The 18,481-nt window shown below is 65.3% G+C and overlaps 1 protein-coding gene across 1 annotated transcript; it reads right to left on the bottom strand.

The window, feature by feature from the left end:
- Nucleotides 1–70: 70 nt before the first annotated feature.
- LOC309446738 (ubiquitin carboxyl-terminal hydrolase 43-like) lies at nucleotides 71–13,408 on the bottom strand (the record flags this gene model as incomplete). The annotated part of the gene is made up of 15 exons (XM_082066738.1): nucleotides 71–786; nucleotides 867–983; nucleotides 2,243–2,401; nucleotides 3,107–3,443; nucleotides 4,043–4,172; nucleotides 4,264–4,341; nucleotides 4,726–4,829; nucleotides 5,734–5,845; nucleotides 5,925–6,093; nucleotides 6,783–6,906; nucleotides 7,020–7,155; nucleotides 7,449–7,541; nucleotides 7,816–7,916; nucleotides 10,328–10,468; nucleotides 12,887–13,408. 15 exons carry the CDS (start codon nucleotides 13,406–13,408, stop codon nucleotides 71–73), a joined length of 3,039 nt encoding a protein of 1,012 aa, XP_081922864.1.
- Nucleotides 13,409–18,481: the final 5,073 nt, after the last annotated feature.

Raw genomic sequence — 18,481 nt, 5'->3', positions numbered from 1 at the left:
GGTTGAGAGACCTCCAGTTTGGGAGCCCCTGGTTTGGGATGCCCGGGGGGGCGCTGCCGGGGGCCGTGGCTCAGAAGCTGGACTCTGGCACGGCCGGGCGGCACAGAGAGCCCCCGGGCTGCCATCCCCGCTGCAGCGTGGTGCCGGGGGGACCCCAGGCGGGCAGGGGGGGCTCCCTCACACCCCTGCCCAGTGAGGCTGAGCGCCACAGGCCCCTCTCGGGGCGCGGGGGGAGGCTGGCCGAGCTCTGTGAGCGATTTATGGCCACCGGGCTGGAGGACAGATGTGCTGGAGGGACACCCGCGTCCCCCTCCGGCTGCGGCCACCGGGGGTGGTGGAGCCCCCCTGTCCCCTCCCCACTTCTCTTCGGGCTGCTCTGTTTTTTCGGGGGTTGGCGCGGGGTCCCCTCGGCACCGGCACTGGCGGCTCGTCGCGGTGTGGGCACACGGAGGGGCTGGCGGGGGGCTCGGGGAGTGCCCGGCTCCTCCTGCCCCTGGCCGGGCTGTTTTGGGGGGCCACCTGGCGGGGGGCTGGGGGTTGGAGAGGTGTTGGGGTCACTCTCCCCACCCGTGCCGAGCGGGAGGAGGGAGCGGTGGGTACAGCAAGGCCGGCGCCCTGACTCCAGATATGCCACCAGCCCCCCTGCGACCTCCAGCCGGCCCCGCTCCTTGCTGGAGAAGGACCAGCGGGGGGGCACAGCCACGGGGGGGGCACTGGCGGGTGGGAGCTTCACACTGAGGCTGCGGCCCTGGACACCCCGAACCAAGGGTCTGGCCTCGAAGCCACCTGCAATTAGAAAAAATAATAAGTGGGGGGTTCTGGAGCCACCCTGCGGTGCTGGGAGTGGTGGGGGGGATCAGCATCACCTTTCTCCAGGGCAGTGGTGGCATCAGGGGTGCCAGGCGGTGAGGGCTGGGTGGCCGAGTGACCCACAGCTGCGGTGTCCCCTGTGCTGGTGCTCAGGCGCGTCAGCCAGTGGGAACCTGCGGGAGCAGGAGGGTGGGGAGGGTGACAGCAACCCTGCACCCCAGGGTGCCCAGCACTGCGGAGCACTGGGCTGCACCAGGTGCAAGTCCCTGTGTGAATCTGCACAAGTACACGGTGGGTGTGAGCGGGCCGTGCTGTGTGTGCCGTGTGGCTGCAGTTCGAAGATTTGTGTGCACTTGCCACACCACGTGCTCGCGTGTGTGCCCACTCTGGTGTGTAGCTCCATGCACAGGTATGTGCACGTGCACACCTGGCTTGCTGGACAGCACACTTGCACCTGGTCGTGCATGTGCGTGCCAGGGCATGTTCAGCTGTACTGCGTGTGCTCAACGCTGCATACGTAGGTGTGTGTGTATCTCTGTGTGTGCCTGTCTGCCTTACTGTCCCTGCATGGGTGTGCATGTATGTCTGTGTGCATGCACTACTCTGTGTGTGCAAGTGCTGAACACATATGCCTTTAGTGATGCTGTATGTGCACATACAACACCGCACATGTGTGCACGTGGCCGTGCCATCCGTGCATGTGCACCTATCACAGTGGTTGTGCATGTGTGCACAAGGGTGTGCAGGTGGCTGTGCTGTCTGTGCAAAACCCTGTGCATGCTTGTGTGCATGGGCATGCACATGTGCACACTTGGCTATGCCATATGTGTGCCTGCCTGCCATACAACCCATGCACAGGTGTGCACACCTGTCCATGTGCACGCGTGTCTGTACATGCAGCTGTGCTATGCACACACTATGCTGCATGTGCTGAATGCACATGTGCTCAGCTCTGCTGCACGTACCATGCTGTGTGCATGTGTGTGCACCCAGCTGTGCCGTGTGACGGTGCATGTGCACCTCCCACACTGTTCATGTGTCTGCAAACGTGTGCATTAGCCTGTGCTGTGTGTGCACAACACTGCGTGCCAATGTGCACCGGCAAGCATGTGCATGTGTGTATGCATCTGCGGGCCAGCCAGTCCATGCATGGGTGTCTGTATGCATGTGTGCATGCACACACCATTCTGTGTGCACATGCATTAGTGCTCTGCATGTGTGCACACCACCCTGTGTACACCTGCACCTACGCTCTGTGTGCACTCCCACACTGCACAGGCACATCTGGACGCACACACCTGTGGCTCTGCTGCACGTTTACTGCACCCTGGGTTACATACATGCACCCAGCTGTGCCACACGTGCCCGGGGCGGCGGCCTCAGGGTTTGCGGGTGCTGTGGGGTGCAGGCGGGCAGGGAGGTGGGTGCTCACCCTGGAGGGAGCTGCCAGCCGCCCAGGCGGGCGCAGCGTTGCGGCGCTGGTAGAAGAGGATGTAGGCGCTGCGGGTGCTCACCTCGGCCTCCCGCACCCCCTCCACCCGGCTGTCGTCGTAGCTGTACCAGCGCCCGTCCAGGGCATTGCAGCAGTAGGCTGGGGCAGGGGGTGACGGGGGAGACAGGGGGTGGGGCGGGATCAGGCTCTGCCTTTGTCCCCCCTGGCCACCCCACAGTGCAGGGAGAGCCTGGGGGTGCAGGACGCTGCTCGGGGATACATCCCAGTGCCACGGCTGCAGCACCGTCCTGGGTGTCCCCTATGCCCCTGCTCCCTGGTGCTCTGCCCCACAGCAGATACCCTTGAGCTGCCCCTCAACCCCATGCTGTGCTCCCAGACATCACCAAGGTGTTCCCCCCCAAACCCACACTGTGCCCTATGGCATATCCCTCTGATGTGGCCCCCTAAGCCCACAATGTGCCCCACAGCACAGCCCCTTTAGTGCTCCCGCAAACCCCACGCCAGCCCCCCAAAGTGCCCCCCATTCTGCTGCCAAGCTGCACAGCACACCGTCTGCAGTGCCCCTCCAAACCCCACAGCACGGCCCCTCCAGCACCCCTTTTGCAGTGCCCCCCACGGCACACCCCTGCAGTGCCCCAGCCCTACAGCACATCCCCTGCTTCCCAAACCCACACCTTGCCCCATGGCACACCCTCTGCAGCACCCCCATGAACCCCATAACATGCCCCCAGCACACCCCTTGCAGTGCCCCCCAACTGCACAGCACACCCCATGGCACAACCCTGCAGCACCCCCAAACCCCACACCAGGCCCCACACCCCTGCAGTGCCCCAGCCCGCTCACCGGTGTAGTGCCCCCCCTGCATGCTGCCGTGGTGGTTGCAGACTGCATACAGGTCGTAGAGGTAGTCGCTGGGGGAGCAAGGCGGGGGCTGCCAGGGCACCCAGCGCCCCAACATCTGCCCGCTGGCCTGGCCCCGCTGTGCCACATGGGGGGCCATGTCCAGGCCCCGCAGCGGGAACCTCACCAGCGTGGTGAGTTTGTGCCGGTGCTCAGCCACCTGCCGAAAGCGCTTGAGGTGGATGATGAGGATGTCGGGCAGCGTCCAGAGGCTCAGCTTCACCGTGCCCTGCTGCAGCACCTTGCAGTGCGGGCAGCGCCAGGCGTCATCTGGGGCCAGCTGGGGACAACACATAGAACCACAGAGTGTCCTGAGCTGGAAGGGACCCCCAAGGATCATGGAGTCCAGCTCCTGTCCCTGCAATGACAACCCCACAGGTCACCCCGTGTGTCTGAGCACGTTGTCCAGTCTCTCCTTGAACACTGTCGGGTTGGGGCCGTGACACCTCCCTGGGAGCCTGTTCAGTGTCCAGCCCCTCTGGGTGAAGAACCTTTTCCTCATGTCCCACTGACCCTCCCTGGCACATCTTCTGCCGTTCCCTGGGCTCTGTCACTGTCACAGAGCAGAGCTCAGCCCTGCCCCTCCTGCTCCTGCTGAGGAACCTGCAGCCCATGAGCTCTGCCCTCAGTCTGCTCTGCTCCAGCTGAACAGACCCAGGGACTGCAGCCGCTCCTCATTCGGCTTCATCTCCAGACCCTTCCCCAACTTGGTGTCCCTCCTCTGGACACTCTCCAGTAGCTTTATCTCCTTTTCTCCTGTGTCCTCAGCCCTGCACACAGTGAATGCTGCAGGTGAGTACTGTGCCACAGCCACCTCTGAAGCACACCTGGCCCCGCCAAAGCCACCCCGGCCCCGCGGCCAGGCAGGGTGTGCGGTACCTGCTCCTCCTTGGTGTAGAGCTGGAAGCACTCGTCCAGCGTGCAGCTGTGCTGCTGCTGGTGCGCTTCCTGCTGCAGCCGCACGCTCTCCGCGTCCTGCACCTCCTCCTCCTGGATGTCCCCAAAAAGGCTGTGAGGACAGGGGGTGACATAGCATCAGGCAGGGTCAGTGACCTGGGTGCTGGGGTGTCCCCCCCCAGCCCTGAGTGCATGGGACTCACCGCTCTTTGGTGCTCATGTCCCACTCCACCGTCAGCTTCACGTGGGGAGGGCCACCCCCCTGGCTCAGCTGCAGGGCTCTGGGGGACAATGACAAAGTGAGATGGCCCCCTGAAGTCCCCCGTACCCACAGGGCCACTTCTCTGCAGCCCATAGTGGCAGCTGGGGACAGCCACTGCCTCCCCATGCAGCACCCATGGCATGGATGTAGGGCTGGGGACCTAGTCCCCAGGGAGGGGGGTGGCCACCATAGTGACCACCCATGGTGACACCACTGGCCACACACAGGGACACTGGCCAGCCACAGGGACACCTCTGGCCCCCCATGGTGCCAACACAACCACACGCAGGGACATCACGGCCACCCACAGGGACACTGTGACCTGCCACTGTGACCACCACTGGCCAGCCCGGGGGAGTGAGGGGACATCCTGGGGACAATCCTGTCCCTGCAGCGCCCTTACCTGTCGACAGCGGGGTGGCAGAGGGGGCGGGGGTCCTGCGGGGACAGGTAGGCACAGGTGGCCAAGCCCCCTGCCAGGCGGATGCGGAAGAGGGTCCCTGCGCCCTGCAAGGGGAGAAGGGGCTGTGGGGTGCGTGGGGCACAGCCCCCCCACCCTCTGGTGTCACCCATGGGGAGCCATGCCTTGTGACACAGGACAAAAAAAGCCCCAAAAATCAGATTCCTTTAGTCCCTGTGACAGGGCTGGCAGGGGACACCCATGGGGCTGGGGACGCAGGGCTAAGGGATGGCCTGTCCCACCGCTGCAGTGCGGCTGGGGACAAAGGGGCAGCGCGGGGACACCGGCACCTGTGGGATGGTGGCACCTGGGCGCTGGAGAGGGTGGCTGGGCTGGGGTGGCTCTGCCGCGGGAGCCGGCTGCACTGCGGGCAGCCATGGCCATGCCGTGCCCGCCCACGGGGACACACTCGCTGCCTGCAGCAACAACACAGCCACCTGCAGGAACACCAGAGCTACCCACAGGGACAATGTGGCCACCCATGGGGACACCACTGGCCAGCTGTGGTGACAACACGACCACCCACAGGGAGACCACTGCCACGCAGAGAGACACTGTGACACCACTGCTGCCTGCAGCGCAAATATGACCAAACCCAGGGACAGCATGGCCCCCCCAGGGACCATCAGCATCAACAGCACAGCCACCCCAGGGGCACCACAAACACCCATGAGGACACCACTGGTGACCTTGCAGCCAAGCACAGTTCCACCATGGTCACCCACGGTGCCACTACAGCCAGTGATGGTGCCACCCATGGTCACCCACAGCTCCACCATGGCCACCCATGGAGACACCCACCACGGGCACCGACAGCTCTGCCACAGACACCCGTGGAGACACCACGGCCGCCCAAAGCTCTACCCTGGCCACCTGCACCCCGTCCCACCAGCGCTGCAGTGCTCCCTGCCCACAGCGTCCCCAGCAGGGCCAGTGTCCCCTCCCGCTCACCGGTGCCCGCAGCTCTCCGCGCAGCAGCGCCCGCAGCTGGGCCAGGATGCTGTGCTGGAGCTGCTCCCAGGAGGCGCCCCGCTCCTCCCGCAGCACCAGCGGCGGCCCGAACCTGGGGACGGCAGGGACGCCGGGTGAGGAGGGCACGCCCCGCGGCCCGTCCCGGCAGGGCGCGGCAGGCGCGGCCGTACCTGGCGCGGCGGGGGCCGGCGCCCGCCGTGTGGCACAGCAGCAGCAGGACCGTGCCCGGGCCGGGCAGGCAGCCGCGCAGGCAGGCGCAGGAGCGGGCGGCGGCGGGCAGCGGGCGCTGTCCCCCGGGCTGGGCCCCCCCGGGGGAGGCGGGCAGGCTGCCGGGACACCCTGCGGGCACGGCCAGGGGCAGCCGGTGACTCTCGTTCGGTATTAATTAGGTGTTAATTAGCACCCATGCTCCTCTCCCGCAGCAACCTCCCCACGGGGGCCCTGCCTGCAGCGCTGCCTCCTGCCCACCCACCACAGCCTCTACCAATCACAGCAGAGCATGCCTGCCTCCCACCAATCAAAGGGCAGGGGGAGAGAGAGGGAAAAGACTCCCACCAATAAGAGCAGAGCACACTAACCTCCCACCAATCACAGGAAAACAAGGCTCACACCAATCAGAACAGAGGACACCTGCCTCCAACCAATGGGGGGAGGGGGGGGAAGAAAAAAGGCTCCCACCAATCAGAGCAGAGCACAACCTGCCTCCCACCAACCATAGCATGAGTGCCAAGATTCCCACCAATCACAGCAGAGGATGCAGCTCCCACCAATCACAGCAGAGGACACAGCTCCCACCAATCACAGCAGTGCAGGCATGCAACCCACAGCAAAGGATTATCAGTCTCCCACCAATCCCAGTGGAGAGCAGCTGCCTCTGACCAATCACAACAGACAGGACACCACTCCCCCACCAATCACAGTGAGAGGAACCACCAATCCCAGGGATGCTCCCACCACCCACAAGCGCTCCCAACCAATCAGCGCTGTGCAGGTGCCAGCCGCAGCCAATGGGGATGGGGGAGCGGTACCTGTGTGGCGGGCGGGGGGCGGCTGGAAGGCGTAGAGCGGCGCCTCCTCCCCGGCCCCGCCCAGCGCGTCCGAGTCGCGCAGGGAGCGCAGGAAGCCGCGCGGGGACAGCTCGGCCAGGATCACCTGCGGGACGGCGCCTCGGTGTCCCTGGGAGGACGTGCCCCCCGCGTCCCCAGCACCGAGGGGCAGCACTGCCAGTGTCCCCCCGAGGGGCGTCCCCTCCCGTGTCCCGTTACCTGCTCCGGGGGGACGTGTCCCTCCCGCGCCACCATGTCCCGCAGCTCGGCCGCGGTGCCCAGCAGGGGCACGGCCAGGCCCACGCGCACGAAGCGCCAGCGCTCGCGCTGCAGCACCAGGGTGACGGTGAGAGCCCTGGGGACACGGGGACACACGCGGCTCAGGGGAAGCACCGCGCACCCACCGAGACTGACGGCGCTCGTGACCACGCCGAGGAACCCGCTGCACGGCAGCGCTGCCCGGGACAGCAGACACCATCGCACACCGCTCCGCGGCGGGGGTTGTCACTCGTCCCAGCTCTGCCACCACCTCCTGAGTTAGCGATTTACCCCAAAACATACACATTGCTCTCACTGAAGCCGAAACCCCGCTGGGCTGCGGCCGTGTCTCCCACCGCAGCGAGCGGCTGGGCGCAGGGCCGGGCTCACCTGGTCTGGCGCAGCGGGATGGGCAGGGAGATGCACAGGAAGGGGTCGAAGGTGTTGCTCTGCTTCAGGCAATGCGGGCACGTGAGGGAGGACCTGCGGAACACGGCCGCGGCACGTCACCGGCATGGGGACAGCACCGCGGGGTCCCCACCGGGGGCTGCTCCGCCCTGCTGCCAGTACCGCATCCCAGGCACTGCATCCCGGGGACCGCATCCCGGGGACCGCATTCCCGGCAGGATGGAGGGTGGGAGGGCTGGATGGAGCCTCTCTGCAGGGCTGAGTGCTCCTGGCTCATCCCTTCGCTAGGCTGGCAGAGTCCGGCCACCCCCCAGCACAGCCCCGCTGGGCAGGACTGTCCCCCCCTCACCTGTACTGTGCCTGGAAGTGGCTCTGCACGAAGCTCTGCCCACGGGGCTGCCAGGCGGCCGGTGGGGACCTGCTGGCGTCGATGATCCCGTCCTCGCCAGCCTGTGGGGACAAGAGACAAGTGAGCAAGGTGCAGAGGTGACCCCCCACCACTGAGGGGCTGGGGACTCGTCCCAGTGAACCAAGCCCAGCTTTGGTGTCCTCGTGGCATCCATCCCGAGGAAAGGCAGGACACTCAGCCAGGGAGGCAGCCACTTTTGCCATATTCAGGGGATGCCAGAACCGGCTGTGGGAGGCAAGAACCTGCACCCAGGATGCCCGAGAGGAACCAGGTCCTCTGCTCTGCTCCACAGGGAATGGGGACACTGGGACATGACCACATTATGCAGCCAGACCTGCCCGGTTAGGAGACACAGAATAACAGAATTGTAGAATCATTTTGGTTGGAAAAGACCCTCAAGATCATGGAGTCCAACCATAACCCACCCCTGGCACTGCCCCATGTCCTGAGAACCTCATCTCCATGTCTGTCCAACCCTCCAGGGCTGGTGATTCCAGCACTGCCCTGGGCAGCCTGTTCCAATGCCCCACAGCCCTTTGGGGAACAAATTGTTCCCCAGATCCAACCTCAACCTCCCCTGGCGCAACTTGAGGCCGTTTCCTCTCATCCTGTCTCTTGTTACTTGGGTTTTTGGTCCAACATCTCCCTGACACAATCTCTCTGGCACCCGCTGCCCTGGGAACCACGGGGAGCCCCTGTCCCCACAAACACAGGACAGAAGCCACGAGCTTCACCTCCTGCTATGGGCACATGGAGCCTGATGGCAGAAGAGATGTCACAGAAAGGAACCTCAATAGACTGGGAAAGGACTGAGCTGTTTTGGGACAAGAAGGAAGATTTTTGGAGTCGCAAAGAGCAAGACTGAAAATCAGTGAGGTATTTGGCTGGGAGGTGGATTTTCCTCGTGCCATCTGCTGGCACTGGGTCCTGCTGTGCCTGACGTGTCCTCATAGTCTGTGCAGGGCCAGGGTCCACGTGCTGTGGACCTGGACTCTGTGCCCCACGTGGCCCCCAAAATCCCCCCAAAACCCAAGGAGATGCCTCCTCCTCCCTCAGCCCTCCCAGCAGCCAAGCCTTGGTCCCCACCAGGGTGGCCCCAGAGCCGCTGTGTACCAGGGCAGCCACCAAACACCCAGGAGGTCTATTTAGAATCATAGAAAAGACGCTCTAGATCATCGAGTCCAACCATAACCCACCCCGGCACTGCCCCATGTCCTGAGAACCTCATCTCTGTCTGTCCAGCCCTGCAGGAACGGTGACTCCAGCACTGCCCTGGGCAGCCTGTTCCAATGCTCAACAGCCCCTCCTGAACCAGGACGGGCACATGTGTGCCCAGCTCCAGCCAGGCACTTCAGAGCCATTTACTCATGCTCGTGGCCCCCACGGGACACCCCGTCCCCGTGGACACAAGCACACGGGTGACACTTGGGTGGCACCCCCCAAAAGGGGACAGGACCACGATGAAGGGCTGGGGGAGGCTGAGCCAACCTGCGGATGCTGGGGGGACACAGAGTCCCGTCCCTGGAGCCAGGCGGGCATCTCGGGCATTGCCACGGCACCGCCAGTGGTGTCACACCACAGCCCATGGCAGCTGGTGACACCGCGCATCAAACAAGCTGCTCGCTGCCCGGCTCTCCCTGAGAGCCGCGGGGATCCACACACCCCCAGGGAAAGGCGGGCAGGGCTGAGAACAACTCAGCTCAGCGCACGGACGCTGCAGACCCTGCCCAAGGAGCTCTAGGAGCCACAGGGCTGCCCCCGCCCCAGGGTTTGGGGACGGGCACCGCAGCTGAGCTCTCCCATGGGGACAGAGCCCAGGCGAGGTGGGGTACGGGCAGGGGCTGCCGCGGGGTCCCCGGCCCCCGCCCCTCAGCCACAGCCACCGTGCCCCACGCCGGGGACAGGGAGCACAAAGATGGTCCCAGGAGCCCTGTGCCCCAGGGGGGCATCACCCCCAAAACGGGGACAGCACTGCCCAGCACAACCACCCCCAGCTCAAACCCATCCGCTGCAACAGGCGATGCCCTGCGCGCAGATGGACGGAGGGAGACTTCATTACTGGGTTTGCCAGCAGCAAAGCTGCCCAGCGCTGTAATTACAGCTGAGCTGGAGGTGGGGAAGCACGGGGGTGGATCTCCTCCCAGCCAAGCAACCCCAAGAACTGGGGTGCCCACCGGAACTGGGGCTCACCCGGACAGACCAGCTCCTGCCGACACCCCCGCGCCCTCCCAGCACCCAACCACCCTACCCAGCCCCGCAGCACCCAGATCCCAACTGCCTCCCCCCTCCCACACGGGCCAAACCACATCACCCGCATCCCCATTCCATACCAGTATGGGGGACAACTCCAGCCTGGCCCCTCCCAGCACATCTCGGCTTCCCCAGGCCCAGGCCCAGCGTGGACATCCCCCCCAAAGCCAGGGGGTGCGGCCACCCTGGCAGGGCCACCCACCTCCTCGGGGACGCGAGGGTGCTGGGCGGGGGACGCAGCACCCAGGTCCTCGTGCATGCGGTCCAGCAGCCAGAGCAGGAACTCGAGCGCGTCGTGCTGCGCGTTGCCCCTGAACTGCGCGCTGTGCTTGGAGACGATGTTCTGCAAGAGACGGGCAGGGAGGGCGCTGAGCCCGGCGCTAACGAACGGCAAGTTCATCAGCACCCGTCACAAAAACCCGTCCCTGCTTCCTGCCTCCGCAGGGACACTGCGGCCACCCTGGGGACAGCTGAGCACACACAGCCAGAATGGCAGCTCTGTGGCCCATCACTGTGGTGTCCCAGCTTTCAGCTGCTGGGACAAGGCCAGGAGGGGACAGCTTGCCACGGGCAAGGGGACACGGCACATCCCAACAAAGCCAGACAAGTCCAGCCCGCGGGGACCCAGCAATGTCACCTGCCCTGCACGCCCTGACGGCCTGAGCTGGGCCGGGGGAGGCCATTCCCAGCGCCGGGTGCCCCAGCGGGCAGCAGCTCTGCCCCAGCCCCTGCCTGCCCTGCCACCCCGGCACCAGCAGCCAGCCCGGTGCCTCCCCGTGCCTCAGTTTCCCCAGCCAGGCGATGCCGGCGCTGCCAGCCCAGCCACCCAAGGCCCTGCAAGAGACAAGGGCTGTTCATACAGCCAAGCAAAAGTGTGGCCCGTGGGCAGGGGAGCTGCCAGCCCTGCCTGCCCTGCCTGCACAGGCAGGAGGAAAGCCCCTGAGCAAACCTCCTGCATCCCAAAGCCGGGGATGCTCAGCCCAGCAGAGCTGGCACCCTGCACTCTCCAACTGAAGCGGAGCAGCTGAGACCGGGGAGTGGACCAGACACGTCCCTGATGGAGCCACGTGCCAGGGGTTCCCACCAGCCCCCCAAGGGCAGTGCTGGGCGCTGCCTGCCCTGCCAAGCTCTGCCCCTCCACCCAAAGCCCTGCCAGCTCCCCCTCCCCGAGGCTGCCCCTCCTTGTCCCCTCTCCGCCTTCCCCCCAGCCCCTCAGGGGGTCCCCAGCTGCTGACAGGGTTCCCCAGAGCATTCTGCCCCCATCTCCCCCATGGAGCTCCCCAAAAGGCAGAGCTTGGGCTCCCCAAGGACCTGTCTCCAAGCCTGGGCTGGCAGCAGCTGCTCAGAGCCAGCAGAGAAAGCACAAACCAGCACGTCAGGGCAGGGGCCAGAGCTCCAGCGCCACCGGGACCCCAGAGCCAAGACCCCTGTGGCCACCCCCTCGCCTGTCCCAGCCCCGCTCCCCCGGCAGCAGGGGGAGCAAGGCCACCCCATGGCCTCCAAACAACACGAGCCACAGACTCGCTTCTGGTTTTTAAAATCTTGTCTAGACAGATTAAATAAAATTAAAATAAGGTGGCAGTTCATGGCAGATGCAGAAAACCACCTGAAGGGAGGAAATTCAAACCAAAGGCTGCAAGTTTGGGGTGTTTTTTTCTGTTTGGTCGGGTTTGTTTGCCTCTCTGTGCCTAAGGAACCTGCGTGTTTGGGAGCAGAGCGCATGGAAATCCTGTGCCCAGTGCTGCAAGGGCTGGTTACTCTGCTACAGGGAAATTAAAGGCAATGAGCTCCCCCAGCAGCACCAGAAACCCTGACCAGGGCAGGTCCAGCCCCTCAGCAGCTCCTCTGAGCGCTTCGCAAAGTTTAATGGCAGCAGCGGTTTAGTTGCAGCAGCAAGTCCCTGGGGAAATGTCACCCACAGGCGTGTGTCCCTGAGCACAGGGGCTGCCACGCCAGGATCAAAGTGCTGTCCTGTCCTTGTCCCTAAAATGGGTGCAGGTCTGCAGCACACTGGCCTGTGCCCTGCAGGGATGTGACATGCACTCAGCCACAGGGCCTGAGGCCACTGCGATGGGCTCCCATGGCACCATCCCCTGGTGGCACCATCCCCTGGTGGCGCCACCAAGACCAGCATGGCGCTCACTCTTGGGCTCCGTGAGGGTGGCCGGGACAGTGAGTTCGCCCACCCAAGGGAGGTCAGAGCTCAGCTGAAGGCAGGAGGTGGGTGACAGCAGTGGGGCTGGAGGGACAGCGGGGCTGGGGGGCATTTGGCAGGGCAGAGCAAGGCCCATGGGGAGGACGTGGCACAGGAGAGGGTGCTGGGAGCTGGGGGTGCTGGGAGCAGCAGGGGGTCCCAGTGAGTGCGGGGGGCACGGGGTACAGGTGGGATGTGCAGGGCAGGGGGTGCGGTGGGTGCTGGAGGCAGGAGATGCAGGTGGGTGCCAGAGCTGGGGGATGCTGGGGGCAGGAGATGCTGGTGGGTCCTGTGAGCTGGGGTGCCAGTGGGTGCTGTGGGGCAGGGGCTTCGAGTAGGATGCGCAGGGCAGTGGGTGCTGATGGCAGGGGATGCCGGTGGGTGCTGGGACAGGCGATCCGGGCAGGATGCACAGGGCGGAGGGGGCCGGTGGGTGCGGGGGGCCGGGGATGCCGGTGGGTGCGGGAGGTGCCGGTGGGCGCGGGAGGTGCCGGTGGGCGCGGGAGGTGCCGGTGGGCGCGGGAGGTGCCGGTGGGCGCGCGGGGGTCCCGCCGTGCCGGGCCGTACCTTGAACTCCGCGGAGAGCTGCGGGGTGTAGTCGCGGGTCCAGAGCGCGCGGACCAGCGCCGCCAGCCGGTGCGTGACCTCGGCGCGGGCCCCGCGGGCGCGGTACCGGCCCAGCGCCAGGAACTCGGCCAGCGGCGCCGTGTTGCTCAGGCACTGCACCACCGCGTTCATGAAGCAGGTGTTCCCATGGTTCCGCAGCCCCTGCGCGCCCGGCGGCCGCTCCGCTTCGCCGCTCCCGCCGCCCCACGCCGCCGCCGCCGCTCCCCCGGGCCGCCGCCTCCGGCCCCCCACCCCCGGGCCGCCGCCCCCCCGGAACCCGCCTTCATCGTCCTCCGGCACGGCTCGGCGCCTCCCGCGGCCCCCGGCCAGGCGCGCCCAGGTGCGGAGCAGCCGGCCGGCCAGGCTGCCCAGGGAGCGCAGGGCGCGGCGCCGCCGCCCGCCCCCCGCCCGCCGCCCCGCCGGGCTCCCCCCGCCGCCCCGCCGCCGCCCGGGGCCGCTTCGCCCCCCCGCCGCCGCGCTCATGGCCCCGGGCGGCCGCCGCCCTCCCCCGGCACCTCCGGCCCCGCCGCGGCGCGCATGGCCCCGGGCGGGCGCTGGGCACCCCCCGCCGCCGGTGCCGGTGCCGCTGCGGGGGCCGGAGGGGCCGGCCGGGCGGTTTTGTGCGCGCCCGGCTCCTCCCCCGGCCGGGCTGGGGCTGCGAGCGGGGAGAGGGACGGGAGGAGGAGGACGAGGAGGAGGAGGAGGGAGCGGGAGCTGCTGCTGCCGCTGGCGGCGGGCGGCACCGGCTGCCCCCGTGTCCCCAGCATCACCGCGGGTACCCCAGCCCCCTGTCCCCAGCATCACACCAGGGCTTTCCCGGGAGTCCCAGCCATGTCCCCTCAGCACCTCCCAGCATCACTCCAGGGCTTTCTCCAAAGGCCCAGCATCACCGCGGGTACCCCAGCATCACCGCAGGGTGTCACAGCACCGCTGTGGGGTGCCCTGATCCTGCCACCTCGGGGTGCTCTTAGCTGGGACAGTGGCCACCTCTGCACCCACTCTGGTTTTGACAAGCAGTTTTCAACCGGATCAGTCCCATGGTCCAGCTAGATCCGTCCCACATGTGGCACCGGCTGTTTCTGCAGCAACTCGCCCTGGACGGCAACCCGGTGGCAACGTGTGGCTCTTCACACAGCTCTGAGAGACTCGCAGCCCCAACCAAGTCCAGCCATGTGAGGCTGGGACCCACCTGTCTGTGCCAACAACCTGGAGATGAACCCGGCCCGGGTTGCTTTGACAGCTCCCAGCACTGCTGAGATAACAGCCCCAGCGCTGCCCTGTGCCCAGGAGCCTGGGCACATCTCGGGCAGAGCTGTCCTTAACCAGGGCCAAGGGGCTGGAAGGGATGGAGTGGGAAGGAGGTCCCTGTGCCAGGCACGGGTGCCACTGAGTGTCACCTCGCTGCAGGGCAGGGGGTGCTGCAGAGGCCCCATTGCGGCGTGTGGCTCTTCTCTCCCCGGGGAGCTGCAGAGGCTGCTGATGTTGGGGGGGCTCCCAGGGGATCTGAGCTTGGCTGTGGGTGCTGCGGACTCTCCTCCATCCCTGCAGGTCTTGGCAGCATCCGGCAGCATCTGCCTTTCCCCCCGGCAGGGACAGCTGTGCCAGGCAGGCTCTGCACCGCCTTCCCTGCCCCACACACACCCTGGGCACGGGGATGTGCTGCAAGCCTGGCCCTGGATGCAGCTGGAGGTGATGTGGGTTCAGAAGAGATGGGGCAAAATGATGGAGGAAGGGCCAGGTGGTGCTGCTGGATGTCACAATCCCTCCTCCCATGGGGCAGGGTGTTGGTGGCAGGGACACAGTGACCTCCCCGGGGATGCCAGGCTGGTGGCCGCCAGCGGTGAGCATGGAGGAGGGCAGAGAGGCCGCGGGAGGCGCGGGCAGAGGGCTGTGTGCTGCTGCTGGGGCCAGGCGTGATCTCAGACAAAACCCATCACAGCCCGGCCATGCCGAGCAGATGGAGGGGGCTCAGCTGCCCGCGGATCCTCCAGGGACGGCTCTGCCGCGGGTGCCCAGGGTGCCGGCAGCTCCGGAGCTGCTGAGCCAGGGAGGAGAGAGGCCTGAGCCCAGCTGCAGTTTTTCTCCCCACCGCAGCGAGCCCTGCTGGGTACGGGATGTCCCCTGAGAGCCCGGTGCTGGTGGGGGACACCCCTTGCCCCCCTGCCAGGCCTCCCGGGGGAGCAGCCCCCTTCTGGGAGCCATCCAGCCCGGGCTCTTGGTCTTTTCTCTCCCTCCACTGGGATGGAATGAAGGTGGGAAGCAGCCCTGCCTGCTGGGACAGTCTTCTGACCTTGGGGACCAGCTCCTGGGCTCAGCAGCACTCGGGCTGGGCAGGATGGTGGGATGCGACGCGGTGGCTGTGTGCAGGATCTGGCCCCAGAGAACCCCCTGCACCGCGCCGGGCTGGCTGGACGCTGCCGGCACCGCGGGAGGGACTCGCTGGCTCGGGCAGTTGGGGAACAGCGTCAAAGCTGAGCTGACACTCTGGCCACAAACCTCTCCAAGCTCAGAGGTTTCACTCTCAAACTGGCTCTGCACCCACAGTTAAAGCTCATTTCTCAGCAGCCTCCTGAGCGGACAGCTGGGAAGTCCATCCTTACAAAGCCAATACATAAAATGCTCCTCTTGGAAAAGTGTCTTTAAAATTAGGTTCCCCTCTCCCATGCTAAGGTCGCCATCCAGAAAGCAACATGCCAAGATCTCCTGGCTCTGCCGGCAGCTCCAGGCTGTGCTGACAGCACCGTGCTGCTGCAGCCCCTGCAGCAGGGATGGACACTGGCATCCCCCGCAGCCTCTGCATCAGGATAGGGGCATTTTTTCTCTCTGAATTATTTGACAAAGGCAAGTTGTGTTTCACACACCGTGGGAAGAATGAGGTCTACCCAATCTAGGAAGCTCCGGCTCACTGAAAATAGCAGTGCCTGTTGTTTCTCTCCAGCTGGTTTTGGCTGGACACTGGAGCCCGGCAGCATCCCACCCGAGCCAAAACAGCGCTGGTGGGAGCGAGAGAGGGAACCTGAGCGGGGCTTAGTGCTGGACTGAGTGGCACCAGAAATCCAAAGCAGCTTGACAATGAAAGCAGGAAAAGCCTAAAGAAAAAGCGACGGGAGCCGGACAGTGAAAGATGCAGGAGCCAGACTGAGAGTCAGATCAGAAACCGGCATCTGTTGGCAGGAGATGGGTAGAAAGCAAGTCCTGATGAACACATGAAAGGGAAATAGTCTAAAATGCGACAGTGAAACAGGCACGTCCCAAAACTCCAAACCTGCCTGAATTAGGAAGTGTTAGATAATGACAGTGGCTCTGCCGGGTCCCCAGCAACGTGCCACAAAGTGCAGCAGGTCAACAGCACCGAGAGCCTCTGAACGCCCTGCCACGCTGACACGGGGAATAAAACCAGCTCCCATCCACCAAGGACCTAAAACCCTGCTCGGGTTCTTCTTGAGCAGCATCTTTCCAAGCGCCGGGGCGCAGGCAGCGATACCTTCTGACAGGTACCCCAGTTCATTCCAATCCAAAGCGTTTGCAGGTTGCAGCGGGCGCCAGGAATGCTCGCTGTGCTGATCTGCCTTTCAACAACATCGTATGTGCGACCTTCCCTCTTCACACCGCTCTGAACGCGATGCCTTCCTACCCAGGCTGAATCAAACACCCATCGGCGCTGCAGCTTGCTGCAGACTGGGGAGCAAATTTGGGGTGGGGAAAATGAAAACGTCCAATGCAAGCAGGGGGGAAAATGCTTGCTCGCTATTCTGGAAAATTCCGTGTTGTTATGGCACGAACTGTCCTGGTGCCTTGGGCACCAGACAGCTGGGATGGATATTAAAGACACGGGGAGTTTTGGTTTGATCAGGGAGGTGACAGGACAGTGTTGGAAACGTCTCCTCTGCCTGGGCAAGAGTCTCTGCCCCAGGGAGGCACTTGGGAATCAGGATAAACTCAAGAAAAAAGCCTGAGCAGATCTGAGCTGAGCTGTTCCAGGCCCGGCAGAAATCCATTGTCATGCTGCCAATCACAACAATAATAAAAACAAAGGGAAAACGTGGTCCCCACTGTCTGGGCTTTGCCATCGGACAATGTTTTCTGTATTGGAGCCGCTCCCGGCCCTTGGCACGGGCTGGAACACCCGTGCGGCCGAGGGGAAATGTGCTTTCAGACACCCGGCCCAGTGCCGCGGGTTCTACCGGGGCTGAGCTGGGAGAACCGGTGGGGCTGGGAGACTGGGCACGGTCCAGCTCTGCCTGCGCGCTGCCTGTGCGCTGCCTGTGCGCTGCCTGTGCACTGCCTGTGCTCTGCCTGTGCTCTGCCTGTGCTCTGCCTGTGCACTGCCTGTGCGCTGCCTGCGCGCTGCCTGCGCGCTGCCTGTGCGCTGCCTGTGCGCTGCCTGTGCTCTGCCTGTGCACTGCCTGCACGCTGCCTGTGCGCTGCCTGTGCGCTGCCTGTGCGCTGCCTGTGCTCTGCCTGTGCGCTGCCTGTGCGCTGCCTGTGCTCTGCCTGTGCGCTGCCTGTGCGCTGCCTGTACACTGCCTGTGCTCTGCCTGTGCTCTGCCTGTGTGCTGCCTGTGCGCTGCCTGTGTGCTGCCTGTGCTCTGCCTGTGCGCTGCCTGTGCGCTGTCTGTGCGCTGCCCGTGCTCTGCCTGTGCACTGCCTGTGGGCTGCCTGTACACTGCCTGTGCTCTGCCTGTGCTCTGCCTGTGCGCTGCCTGTGCGCTGCCTGTGCGCTGCCTGTGCTCTGCCTGTGCGCTGCCTGTGCTCTGCCTGTACGCTGCCTGTACGCTGCCTGTGTGCTGCCTGTGCGCTGCCAGCACTGCTGCCTGTGCGCTGCCTGTGTGCTGCCCGTGCGCTGCCTGTGTGCTGCCTGTGCGCTGCCTGTGCTCTGCCTGTGCGCTGCCTGTGCTCTGCCTGTGCGCTGCCTGTGCACTGCCTGTGCTCTGCCTGTGTGCTGCCTGTGCACTGCCTGTGCTCTGCCTGTGTGCTGCCCGTGCGCTGCCTGTGTGCTGCCTGTGCTCTGCCTGTGCGCTGCCTGTGCACTGCCTGTGCTCTGCCCATGCGCTGCCTGTGCGCTGCCTGTGCGCTGCCTGTGCTCTGCCTGTGCTCTGCCTGTGCGCTGCCTGTGCGCTGCCTGTGCTCTGCCTGTGCGCTGCCTGTGCTCTGCCTGTGCGCTGCCTGTGCGCTGCCTGTGCGCTGCCTGTGCTCTGCCTGTGCTCTGCCTGTGCGCTGCCTGTGCTCTGCCTGTGCGCTGCCTGTGCGCTGCCTGTGCGCTGCCTGTGCTCTGCCTGTACGCTGCCTGTACGCTGCCTGTGCGCTGCCTGTGCGCTGCCTGTGCGCTGCCAGCACTGCTGCCTGTGCGCTGCCTGTGTGCTGCCCGTGCGCTGCCTGTGCACTGCCTGTGCTCTGCCTGTGTGCTGCCTGTGCTCTGCCTGTGCTCTGCCTGTGCGCTGCCTGTGCACTGCCTGTGCTCTGCCTGTGCACTGCCTGTGCGCTGCCTGTGCGCTGCCCATGCGCTGTCTGTGCGCTGCCCGTGCGCTGCCTGTGCGCTGCCTGTGCTCTGCCTGT

This window comes from Streptopelia decaocto (assembly GCF_964273445.1).
Source record: "Streptopelia decaocto genome assembly, chromosome: 16".
Classification (NCBI taxonomy): domain Eukaryota; kingdom Metazoa; phylum Chordata; class Aves; order Columbiformes; family Columbidae; genus Streptopelia; species Streptopelia decaocto.
The sequence above is the reverse complement of the archived record's forward strand: the minus strand, read 5'-3'. Positions and strand labels throughout refer to the sequence as shown.